Source organism: Azolla caroliniana, unplaced genomic scaffold (assembly GCF_043228905.1).
Source record: "Azolla caroliniana isolate FFs.n. ecotype wild unplaced genomic scaffold, voAzoCaro1.0.p SCAF_1030, whole genome shotgun sequence".
Lineage (NCBI taxonomy): Eukaryota > Viridiplantae > Streptophyta > Polypodiopsida > Salviniales > Salviniaceae > Azolla > Azolla caroliniana.
In genome coordinates, this window is record NW_028231465.1 from 1 (window position 1) to 12,830 (window position 12,830).

Genomic DNA, 12,830 nt, shown 5'->3' on the forward strand with positions numbered 1-12,830 from the left:
AGAAATCCTCTCCTCTTTTGGGTTCGTTACAGTTTAGCAGCTCATTGGTATGGATATCCGATTGGAATGTGTGGCATTGGTAAAATTATGAAGCCATTGTAGTTGGTTCCAACAAAGAAATTCACCTTGAATCTCTAGCAAACCTAGGGAAAGCACTTGACTTGGTAGTAATCTACTAGTAAGTGGGATGCAAGTGTCTAATGGAGTGTAAGAGGAGACAAAAGTTGGGGTAGATAAACCTCAATTGGGAGAAAGGTTGATACAAGGCCAGCTCAAAAATATTACCCTCCAATAGGAATGGTGGAAGGTGTGGTATGGCATGTGCTAAACCAGGATAAGATGAAGTTCGTCACAAAGTGATGCCTCTTAGTCTCATCTTTGATGATGTTCGAGCTTCAAACAACATCGTTGACATTTCAACGGATCATCTTGGAGATCTTCTAACCCTTCGTCCTTCATCTTCGGCTTTCATGTCGAAAATTTGGCAACAATTTTGCACTACATATCCAAGTAGACGTGCAATGACCCAACTTAGTCTCAACATTGTGAATGCTCTTTGGAGGTGCCCAAAGGGAATGGTAGTATATCTTGGGCAATGAAGGCATTATCCAAGAGTAGGCAAGGGGAAGGTGATCTTAGATACACATGACACACTCACCAATGCCGAGGCCTTGCATGTTTTCTGAGTTAGCGAAGCTGGGGCAACTAAATGTTGCACTCCATGGAACACTTTGCAACACCCATCTAAATCCCACCTCCCCTCTTTGATGTACTCCCGATAACCCTTATCCCATTAATAACTTGATTATTCTATATTTTCACATTGAGAAGTTATTGAGCTTCTTGATGACTATTTTATCAACTTCATCTCCACCCATCTTGGTAGCTACATATAATGAATGGCCCTTAACTAAAAATCCACTTGCAAGAACAACAATAAGTGGGAACATTGGATGCCCCTTCTACTGTCTTCCGTTGTCTTCCAAGAGATGAGCCTCAAAATCTCGCTCACGATGACCCTCTTTTCGGAAAATATTCATCTAATACTTCAGCCATTTATTGATTTGAGCCTTCTTTTTGTTATTGAATTTCTTTTTACTCGAGTGTATGTTCCTTCTCTTTGAAGACTTCCATTATAAATTAGTTTCTCCACCTCTAAGCTCTTTTGTGTGTGGTGAACACTTCTAGCTTATTTTGTCATCACACTAATATTTCATCACAAATGAATCTAAGGAAGCCATTTCACCTTGTTTATTAGCAGCTTATGCTAGTAATGATATAAACGTAATCATTAGAGTATGTTATCATTGCCAATTTGTTGTTGTGAGTGAAGCTAGACATTTGTTTATTAGTAACTAGTGGGAAAAACGAGCCAACGAGGAAACATGATATTCTTATAGCGATTCCTTTGTCACTAATGAGTAAAAAAAAGACAAGGCCCTATGATATTTTTGGTTTCCTCATGTTATGGGTTTCGAGAATCCAATCACACACATGAACATGGAATTGCTACTTCTTCCTCGTTTGATAATAACTTGTAATCCTTTGTCACTCCACTCATTAAAACTAAAGAGAAAAACCTTTGAATTTTCCATTTATTTAGTAATGACTCATGTTATTGAGGGTCCAACCATCACAAATCTCAACAAGCCAAGGCCAAACATCACCCACAATCCTTCATTGACATTGGATAGAAAAAAAGGCAGACATTGCAAACTTGTTTCGAAGGGGACAACTTTTCATGGAGGAAGCACCGGGATGGATCGTGGATTGTTACGTAACACCTGAATTTTCGGAAATTACCAGAATACCCTCTTGTGATGATGTGACAAACCTGTTACCCTCTGTAAAAAGAAAAAGAAGGGCAGAGGAAGAGAAATCCAAATCCTCAGAAGGCAGAGAGAATACTCTGTTCCACCCCCCCCCCCCCTCCTTCAGTGTCCTTTTCTCGCTCGCTCTTTCACTTTCGAGCCATGGCGAGGATCAAACCTCAGGCTCTCCTTCAGCAAAGCAAGAAGAAGAAGGGCCCAGCTCGTGGCCTCAGCGTCCCCACCGTCTTATCCCTCTCTGCCTTCCTCCTCCTCTCTGCTCTCCTCCTCCTCCTCCTCCACCACAGACACAGAGCTCACAAGTAAGCACTCCATTCGCTTCTCCGTATGCTATATTTGACACCCTCCCCCCAAAACATGAACCAAATAGATAACATGCAAAACATGGAAACAAAGAGAAAAAAAAACAAAAAAAGAACGAAGCTTTAGATTTTTAAAATCGCGCAAATAAGAAATAACACGTGAAAACATGAAACAAAGAGATAGTATGCAAAACATGGACGAGCCATCATCATCGATACCCCTTGTCAATACTTTTACGCATCCGGTACTATGCATGACTTCAAATGCATCAAGTGCTTTCCTTTTTTTTGTGAATTCAGATCCATTGTTTATCCTAGACTTGTTTTCTTGTGACGAGTCTCCTAGAAAACAGATAGTTTTCAGCTGTCTATCTTTGATGTGCGTTTCCTTGGTGTGGAAGAAATAGTAATGTCTTTCTGTTCTGAAGATTCCACGGAATTGGTGGTTTTAGGTTTTTCACTTGATTTACATTTTCTTATTATAAAGGCAATAGTGGTAATCTTTTATTGTGAAGATTCATCTTAATGGATACGACTTTAGCATGTTGTTTAATGTACACATGCTTGTATATGAAGGTATATGGATGATGGCGGCCATTCCTACATAATATAACGTAAAATTTATTAGCACTCCTATTAACAGTTAAATATATTGACATTTGTCCTGTTTTCACATTTCTTGATTGAAGTTATTACGATTTCTATATTGGCACAATCAATCTACGTAAACAGACAGATAGATCTCTCTCTCTATACACACACACACACTCCAATGAGGAGAGATTTTTTTAACACTATTTTTGTTGATCTTAGGGATGGTGGTCATGTCGACTCTCGATTTCTATTTGAGGTAAACATCCTATTTGATCTCAATTGTCCCAAAAAATGTCTTTTGCTTTTATTTAATGAGATACAAATAGTGAAGTTTCAACTTTCAAGCAGCTAGATAAGAATTAAAGCTAAAGAATGTTTGGAATAAGATTTACAACTTCAAGTCAAAGGATGATCACCTGATTATTTCATAATACAACTCAAACTGATGAGAAAAATGAACGTTAGTAACTTACATTTCTACCACAGGAATAATGACGTAAAATGCACTTAATCATATGTTGTCAAGTCCTAAAGCTGGTATTATAACTTGCTGGAGTATTTCGTTTAATCAAAAAACCCTTGTAAAAATGGTATATGACTAGGATCATATATCCAAATAAATCTTAATCTTAGCTCAGAAAGTTGAAGCAGGTAGTAGCTCATAGTAGGCATCTGGTTCACCACAGTTGCCAATAAAAGAGCTCATATTGTAGCTTACCACCCATCTTGAACAGTGAAAACTAGAACCTTTTCAGCATTAGTGAATTGTTTCATCATATATCTTTGACCCTGTGGAAGCTGGAACATGGCTATTGAGATGTGTGGTAACCAAACCTTAGCTTAAAACTATCTCAATCCTAGCCAAAACTAGATAGACTAACCACCAAAATTTCTCCTAAATACCTGAAGAAAGCTTCACAAAAAGCTCTGGAGATCATCACCATGCATACTATTTCTACCTCAGATGGCGATCATTTTGTCAACAAGCATGATGTCATTTTTCACATGTTTCAAATAAGTCAATAGGAGGAGCTACTTGTTCTGATCTGGCATGTTCTATTTTGGGTGTCACGGTTACATCCCTCCTTAGTCTAGATGTGACACACTTTGTTCCTCTAAGTACCCCCGAGCTTGGAAGGATGGCACCTTTAGTCAGAAAATGAACTATATTACACTGTACTTGCTTCATATACATTTCATAATATATGTAATGCTAATATTATTTTGCTATTAATCACATTTAAAGATTATGCCTTGAAGCTGGGCTCCTAGAAAATATTATAATCAACTCATTTGAAGTGAAATACTGTTGCCAACAATCTTCATAAAAGGATATTTTTGGTTCTGTGATCTAACAATGCTGTCTTGTAGGATGAAGACACCTTTGGATTTGGACATGGACATAAACTGGGTAAAGCGCCACGTTATGCGGTAAAATTTGGTGCTTTTTATACTCATGATCATTTGGTACACAGAAAAATGCATGCTGACTTTCTTGCGAGACATCTTCATCACAAATGAAAACAGGTGTTGAATACTACGAAAGGATCCATAAGTGTGCAGCTCTCATTGCAAGGAGCTTTGGAGACGGTGAAGCAGTTCGTAAAATATAGGTAAACTGTAAAGTGATATTGGATTTGGAAGGGTGTGACTGAATTGATTTGCATGTTATACTGACAGTTAATATTTGCTGCTCTCATGCAGTGAGAAGGGCTACTATGATGGCTTAACTTTTCATCGTGTCATCAAGCATTTCATGATTCAAGGGGGGGATCCAGAAAAGGCAGGAGCAAGGGAGGAGTGGACACAAGTTGGTCATCTGAATGATGAACTTGAAGCAAGGTATGATCATTGGAAGTAGGAACAGTATTGCATATATAGAGTAACTATATACATAGTTAACACACAATATATATATGTATATATATAAAATACATGTGTTATGTATAAAATATGGGTTAGCTATTTCATTTCCAAGTAGGGAGAACTAAGAGAGTGTTTCCACCATTGTGCTATATATGCAGTTTGAAGCATGAGCCGTTTACGCTAGCAACATCAAAATCTCGTTCTGATTCAGAGGGATTTGAACTATACATAACTACAACTGCTATACCACATTTGGATGATAAACTTCTGGTTTTTGGTCGAGTGGTGCGAGGAGCAGATGTTGTTCAGGTATTTTTATCTTTCCAATAGATGTTTGTTCACAAAGAAACAAATGCTACTAACTATTTTGCTGATTGTGATATAGCGTCTTTCATGGTTATTATCTCCTACTATTATTGCGTACTAATTGTGGTATGTACTTCAGGAAATAGAAGAAGTGGACACAGATGAGCATTTTCGGCCCAAATCTGCAGTTGTGATAAACAATGTTGCTTTCCATGATGAACTTTAAGTTTGTGCAAATATTTTTCTTCTGCTAGGTTGTGTTACCTGCTGAAACCACTGATTACCTGCCTAAAACGCTGATTTTGCAAGAGGCTACAATCTCTTGAAAGCTTCTTTGGAGTGATGGCTGCAAATTCCATTTTATTCTACCCAAATATTTCATGCACCGATTCAAATGCATTTTGCAAATTGTAACGAGTTGCAACCTCTTGCAAGATAGTCAGAATTCTATACACCATGTATAATATTACAGACGTTACCAGTTTAAACCTATTAATGGTTAAAATGGTGTGTATGAACATTGCATTAGGCATGTAGAAATGCTAGGAAGTATTAACGCACGTGAGTCACAATCCTTTATTATGTATGTCTTTATTCCTAAAATTGCCATTAATTATATATTTTTTGTTCTTCATTTATTATCATAATGCAGATAATTGTTAATGATGCGTGGAAAGTAAAATAGAAACTTTAATATTATGCTGCCTTTGGCACACGGTGTGCACCACACCAACTAAGCATATTCATCACTTGGCAAAGCGGCGTTAGACAGAGAAACCACATGAGGAGTTAAGTTGCTGATTTAGCATTAAACTCTACTTTTTGTTGCACCTTAACCTCTTATTTCATATATTGCATCACAAATAAGTCTTCTCTTTGTCGTCCATTAATTCCATTGCATCACAAATAAGTCCCATACCATTGAATATTACTGTATGTTATACCTTGGGAAAAAGAAAGCTTAGCCTCACCAATAGACTCTCAATGGTGTCTATAGAAGGCATAATGAGGGTAGTAATGCCCTTCATATAGGTGTTAAAGAGTGTACCTAATGCCCTTTACATATCCCCAACATTGAAAGCTCCCAAATAACCACACATTATAGATCCTTATAGGTTTGTCCTAAATCTTCAAAACTTGATTCCAACAAGTCATAATGTGTCTTTAAGACTGGAGAAATTCAAAATGTGAGCATACACATGTTCCTTGGTACCTACTAGCTCAATCCTTTACATGGGCTTATGCATCACTTGTTCACTATACAAATCCATTTATGTAATGCATGGGCTTTGCAGATCTCACTAGTGATGGACACTCAATAACCACATTTGCACATCACTAAACTGTTCATTCAAGTTTGCTTTGTGGATATTGCCATCTTCACATCACAACCTATTACATGACCTAATATGGCATTCTTTACGCAAAACTCCAATTCTAGATCATTAAGGAAAGTGTGTCCTCTTAAAACTACCCTTCAAATTTAAAAGAAAATGAATACGTAAGCATGAATATCTGTCGGTTATGGTTCTGTATGTGCATGAGACAGCAATCTTTGTTTCTCTGAATTTATAAAACTAAAAAAGAGGCTTATACTATGATACAAAATACGTACTTTTCAATGTATAGCTAAGCTACTAAGTTAAGTCTTTGAAAAGGTTCTCAAAGATAGTATTTTAGCTACTAATCCTGTATCAAGGCATCTACAAAATACGCACTTTTCAATGTATAGCTAAGCTACTAAGTTAAGTCTTTGAAAAGGTTCTCAAAGATAGTATTTTAGCTACTAATCCTGTATCAATGCATCTTAACCCACATTCTTTTAATCTTGCTGATCTATCTTCATCTCCTTGATCTCGGAAACCCCAGCTAGAACCTGATAAGTTCTGCTGCAATTGCAGAACATCATCTTGTTGCATAGTTAGCAATATAACAGTGTCACCCAAGCTTGGAAAGAAGCTTGAAGGTCTAACACAAAAAGGTCTGAAAATTTGGAAGAGAGCATGTATATCACAAGCAAGCTGTGTACTGCCAAGTTCCGAAAATCGTGCCCCACCTAGAATTACTGAATTTAGGAAAAACTGATCCAAGCCTAAAGCCAAACCACGCCAAAAGTCTACAAATATCACTCCTCCAAGGCAACTGCTGAGCATTCTCACCCTTAACTGAAGCATAGCAAGGGCATCTATAAAACTGGATGAGACTGTGGTATCAACTATGTCCAAGCTATGTTTATATTCTTGCCATCGTTTCTTGTTTCGTTGGTAGTCCTGGCAGCATGCATCAAATGCTCTTATTGTTGCTGATACAACCTTCTGAAGCCACTCATTCTTAAACTGCACTAAACATGATAACTCCTCATCGAAAACACAACCTTGTACAGAAACCAAGCTTTCCCCAGATTGCAACACTTTCACACCACTAATCTTTGAATTGCATTGATTGTCTGCCAATGAGATTTGAAGCCGCCTTAAATCTAGGAAGAAGACATCTTCACTCCATTCTAGTAGTTTATGCTCACAATAGCATGAAGCATTAATGCAAGAAACAACTTTCACTACCGCACCCTCCTCTGAGAGGGCAGTTGTAGCTTCGGCTTCTTGGCATCTTTGTAGTAGAGTGCCCAAGAAGTCTTTCACAAAAGGAGACCCCACATTTCTAATGAATTCAAGCTTCCAATCCTCTCTAGGAAGACTTCTGCATCGATTAATAAGTGTCCACATCCTAAGCATAATTGCCTCTGCACCTTGTGGGTGCCTGTAGTCTTCTTGTTCAAAGGAAGTTCTTTGAACTGCAGAGCTGACTACATCAGATGGGTTGTAGTGAGACCAGGCTCTTTCCTCCTGTAGTTCTCTATTAAGTTTCCTTTGGGCATCAACCAGCTCTAATTGACTCCACAGATCTAACCATTCTTTCCGTTCTCCCAAAACAGTCACACATTTTATAACCGATTCAAGACCAGCAGCATCTTCATCAAAGAAATCCAATTCCACCTTCGATGCTAAAGGACCTATTGATTTCGACGAAAGACTGTGCATTTTCTTATCAAAGGATATTGCCAGGTCTACTATGTGAAGCCAAAATGATGATTCTTCCTTGCCTTTCACATCATCTGAAAGTTTCTCCACAAGCTCAGGCAGAGTGTGGGATCGAAGATGATTCATAAGCATTACAGCTACTGCAGATATCCATTCCTCTCGCACGCAGTAACCAGCTAGCCTGACCTGATCTAGCATAGGTTGTAGAACTGTATCAATAATTTCTACATGTTGCTGTGCTACCTGGTAAGCTAAGCCAAAAATAAGATCTGGGTTCTCAGACCACTTAAGGAAATGGACAGCTGCCCTTGAACTAATGAGTGCCATCATCTCCTCGATTGCCCACAATATTTCATGATCATGTCCATAATTCCCATTTCCTGGGCTTTTATGTGAGACCTCTATTGCTTGTCTAGCCTTACGGCGGCATTGCAATGCTTGCAATGCCGATAACGATACAAAACTACTCTCAAATTTCTGTTTCATCTCACCGTTTAGCTTGACAAGAGGGTTCTCTGTCTTCAAATCTGAATGAGCACCCTCTTGAATGACTCCTACAGAAAGTGGTGGTGGCCACCTGATCTCTGCTAATTTTGATCTATAATCTGCAATTGCCGATGGTCTAAGGGAAGCCACAGCTTTGTCCACTCGTATATCCACTGCCACTAATAACCTCTTCCACTGTGGCCAGGATTTTATTGTCTCACCAATAACATCCTCTATCTTTTGAAGAGAAGCTATTGCTGAAGAGAACTTGCTGGATAGATCAATAAGAACCTGCAACGAACGGCCACATCATTAGCTTATAGCTATAGTTCATTTTTAAGGAAATGCATGTGTTACAAGAAATGCATATAGTTAAAGGAGAGTTTTGTATACATGAGTTTTTCTGCTTCAAGTAAGTCTGAAGGACTAGTTTAGTTGGAAGTCATATAGGAAAGATAGGAATGAATGAGTAGATATAATTTCAGTATACTTCAATGTTACATGCACTAATGTAAAGTTTTGATTGGTTGAAGCTTATGGCAAAAGGTGAGGGCGTAAAGGCAGATGGAGAAAATAAAAGGCATATGTATGTCCAGCAAATGATCTTAAAACATAAAGATCCAAATGTTGACACATCACAACCCTTCTAATGCAGTTGAGGGTTGCATTCTAGGCACATACATCGTTTGAAGGGATTGCATTCTTTCATTCATGATATTAAAAGTTTTATTCTCCTTGCACAGTCTACTTTTGTTACACCAAGTCAATCATATTGAACTTTATAGAGGTACTTGATCACTGTACAGATGTACTGGCCATTTAATTATTTATCAATGTGCGCTAACAATGGGGTTCATACTACTCAAGAGAGGGCATCCTACTCATTTGAGGATTTCATTTCCCACCAACTCATCTGCAACATGAATTGAGATATTAAACTTGCCGATGATTCCTGAGTTACTTTCTAAGTTGTATGCAAATAAGTAATCCTAATTTTCATTTTTGGCCATCATGGTTCTTTCTTCAGGAAGGGAGGGAGAGAGTATCGCTCTTCTACAATCATGTGTTACTTCAGATCTTGGAACAAATTGACAATGCCGAAAATTTTCCAATTCCTTGTTACATATGTACATGCTCTCGACACATCTTTTGGGATACCACAAGCCTCCATTATGATCATGGCTCTCAAAATTCTCTCAATCAACAAACATGAAATGTGGCTACGAGGCCTGAATGTATACTTCACAATACTAGAGATTACACCAGATGTTTTATGTGTTTACATAATTTCTGAGACTTCCTAAACATTGGGGAACATGTTTGCAGGAGTTGCCTCTCTACATAAGAAGCCTATTTCTAAAAGTTAATATAAATCCTATATTTCAAACACAAAAATAGTTGTGGTTTTTTGTGCCGTGTCTTGATTGTTAAATAAAGAAACGTCAGCCATTAGAATTTTCCCATATAAAATTTGCAAATGTGAAGCTGTGCATCACAACAAAATGAAGTTTCCCATGAATGAACAAAAGATTCTGTCCATTCACCTCTGGTGCCGGTGAATTCCCCATTTTCCTTGGAAGTTGGATTCTCGGAGTTCCGATGACAACTGCCGACACTGCATCTTCAAGATCGCCAACAAGAGCTTCCAATTGAAGTGCTGTTTCTGTGATGGAAATCCTGCGATTAGTAGTTGGACATTCTCCAAGGGAGGAGTTATCATGGTCTCATTCTGTTATGACTCATGACGATGCGATAACTGATTAATTACATAAGATTGAGGAATGATACACAAAGACCCTGCACAAGGGATATCAAGCCCTTTATGTAAATGCAAAACCCAGGTTCTATGTCCAAATCATTTCCATTCCGGGGAAAAAATTGTATTAGTCAATGGAGTTCCCTTTTCAAGCATGAGTTGATCGAAAATCATAAGAATGTTATGAACTTTTGTAGGAATTTTATACCATTTTGTTATATTTTGTTTATTCCATAAAGACTTCCAATCAGGAAGCTTAAAAATATATTATTTAACTTAGTTTTGGTCAATGAGGACATCATTTGTCATGATAACTGAATGATGAACTATTATAAAAAGCAACTAATCCTCTTCTTAGTTTCTTCAGAACTTGCTTCAACTAATTATGCAGGCCACTAGCCGTTAGCATTACTTCAGACTCCAAAAATGATTCATTGATTGTGTAGGCTAGTCCTACTCTATCTACCCTTGATTGAGTGCTATCTAATTAGTTATGGATATGCTCCTAATACATCTACATAAAAATCAACAAGTTCTTCTCCTCACCCTCGTCTTTCTTCTTGAGGACCTACGCTACCCTTCATTATCTCCAAATTTAATGACTTATGTATATGCTCATTACAAGCCTATCATAAAAATCAATACTTTCTCCTTCTCTTCTTCTTATTTAGTTGTGTATGATAAAGAACACATATTTACCATAGAAATACATGGTTTCCCTTTACTTTCTCCTTCTCCTAGTTTAGGTATGCATAAGCACTTAACACATTTATCATATAAACGTGCAGCTTCTCTTCTTAATCATCATCTTCTTCTTGAACTTCTTGGGTTTTTCCTACCATTACTCTCATACTCATCATATCTATCATAAAAAAATCAAAAATTTATTTCTTCTCTTTCTTCTAATTAAATAAGCATCTGCTCATCATTCATGAATCTAAAAGTGCAAAAGAATTCCTCTTAATCATTCTTCTTGAATTTACCTGCTCACCACCACCATTGCCAATCGCCATTGTTATCATTCAGATCTTACCTGCATAGAGCCGGACGCGCTCGACCCTGGCAACCTCCGCAGCAAGAACAGGGAGGCGACCAAAGAGATCACCGCCATCGGAATTCTCCGTGAGAAAAGTAGGGGAGCTTCTGCCTTCAAATTCCAGCAACTTCCGCTCAACCAAAGAGAGGGAGGATGCCACAGAAGAAGATGTGCCCGCCCAGGCGGAGAGGGCAGCTGCGGTGGAGGCATGGAGACATGAGAGGCGGTCCTGGCACTCGCGGAGCTCGTCGGAGAGACGTGTGAGAAGAGAAGGGGCGTTGGCTATGTCATCTACCGATCTGAAGTGATGGTTGAGGAAAGATCGGAGAGGAGGAGGAGGAGGAAGAACAGTGCTTGGTTCCATTGGAGAGTTAGAGCAGAGGACAATTCAGAACTCCATCTCTCTCTCTCTCTCTCTCTCTCTCTCTCTCTCTCCAAAGGCATATACATATATCATTATAATTTATATGTATATACTACAGTGACAGTGCCATAGTGTGAACCATACGTACCATACGGGTATTCGCATTCGATAATGCTTCAATCATTCGAGTATGGTAAACACCCTCAACGTATGGTATATTACCATACTTTTGTATTCATTATACATATATTTATTATAAGGTAAATTGTTTTCTAAGGTAAGAAAGTTAAGGTAAAAAGTGTTTAAAAAAAAAAACATAAGAATGTTTTGATAACATACTCATTCGTATTCGTTCATATGAAAATGACTGTTTGCCAATGCATTCGAGTATATTACGTACTATGCTACGGTCCACCTATACATATGTGTTATGTGAAATCATATCAATATATACATATGTAGTAGTACAGTATACATGTAATACATATGTTGTAGTATATGTATATACACATACTACATATATATGTATATACTACATTCTCCATATAGTACTACATTTGTATATGTATTATATCAATATGTGTATACACATGTGTGCATGTGTGGTATATGTATGTATATACAGATGTGGGCAATGAGAGGAGGGAGAGATGGTTGCTCGTGGGACAATCGCAACTGGTGTCCCGTCAATTTTCAATATCTCTCTATGTAACTAATGTAATTTTTAGGAACAAGGGGAGACGATGAATGTGGTCACACCTACACCACTCGGCCTCTCTCTTGATGAAGCGGAAATGCAAAGAACAAACAAACGCCCTCTTATGTTGGGCTTCAAAGCCACTCGACGTGGAGTAGAAACGATTAAGAAGATAAAGGAACGTGAGCTACGCCGCTTAGAAGCTATGGTTGGGCTACCTTTTACATTGGACCACGGGCTACATCCACAGTGAAACCCTTTGACCTCCCGCTTCTTTTCGAAATACTTGGATGGAAATGACACTAGGCCTAATATAAAGCCATTTCCTTATAGAAAATGTTTCTTTTTACTAGAACTGTTTAGCTTAAGCTCTTTTTTTTCTTCTTTTTTTACTTTCGATGAATGGGTAAATACCCCATTTTTGTTGTAACCAATTGTCTCATGGGCCAATTTTGGTCTTAGAAGACGTCAATATGTCTTTCTTGTTCTCTCTCTTTCTCTCTCTCTCTCTCTCCTTTTAGGAGTTCTTCCCCAATACTCCTCTTCATTAGTAGAA

General features: G+C 38.0%; 2 protein-coding genes across 2 annotated transcripts; one reads left to right on the plus strand and one right to left on the minus strand.

Annotated features, from left to right (window-relative positions):
• Nucleotides 1-1,931: 1,931 nt before the first annotated feature.
• Nucleotides 1,932-5,535, plus strand: LOC147847435 (peptidyl-prolyl cis-trans isomerase CYP21-4-like). The gene is made up of 7 exons (XM_087339200.1): nt 1,932-2,131; nt 2,945-2,981; nt 4,097-4,156; nt 4,253-4,338; nt 4,430-4,567; nt 4,750-4,900; nt 5,037-5,535. The coding sequence occupies exons 1-7, from the start codon at nt 1,974-1,976 to the stop codon at nt 5,121-5,123; spliced, it is 717 nt and encodes a 238-aa protein (XP_087195326.1). The 5' UTR covers nt 1,932-1,973; the 3' UTR covers nt 5,124-5,535.
• Nucleotides 5,536-6,356: 821 nt separating this feature from the next.
• On the minus strand, nt 6,357-11,644 carry LOC147847436 (RINT1-like protein MAG2). The gene is made up of 3 exons (XM_087339199.1): nt 11,211-11,644; nt 9,966-10,084; nt 6,357-8,712 (listed from the first exon to the last, which is right to left on the minus strand). Exons 1-3 carry the CDS (start codon nt 11,575-11,577, stop codon nt 6,643-6,645), a joined length of 2,556 nt encoding a protein of 851 aa, XP_087195325.1. The 5' UTR covers nt 11,578-11,644; the 3' UTR covers nt 6,357-6,642.
• Nucleotides 11,645-12,830: the final 1,186 nt, after the last annotated feature.

What these genes read in the sequence shown, in the direction of transcription:
- LOC147847435 (XM_087339200.1), top strand. Translation starts at nt 1,974, where the DNA reads ATGGCGAGGATCAAACCTCAGGCTCTCCTTCAGCAAAGCAAGAAGAAG. An exon ending in GTAAAGCGCCACGTTATGCG is followed by an intron (nt 4,157 to 4,252) that starts GTAAAATTTGGT and finishes AAATGAAAACAG; the next exon opens with GTGTTGAATACTACGAAAGG. An exon ending in AATGATGAACTTGAAGCAAG is followed by an intron (nt 4,568 to 4,749) that starts GTATGATCATTG and finishes CTATATATGCAG; the next exon opens with TTTGAAGCATGAGCCGTTTA.
- LOC147847436 (XM_087339199.1), bottom strand. Translation starts at nt 11,577, where the DNA reads ATGGAACCAAGCACTGTTCTTCCTCCTCCTCCTCCTCTCCGATCTTTC. An exon ending in GCGCGTCCGGCTCTATGCAG is followed by an intron (nt 10,085 to 11,210) that starts GTAAGATCTGAA and finishes TTTCCATCACAG; the next exon opens with AAACAGCACTTCAATTGGAA. An exon ending in GGAATTCACCGGCACCAGAG is followed by an intron (nt 8,713 to 9,965) that starts GTGAATGGACAG and finishes CGTTCGTTGCAG; the next exon opens with GTTCTTATTGATCTATCCAG.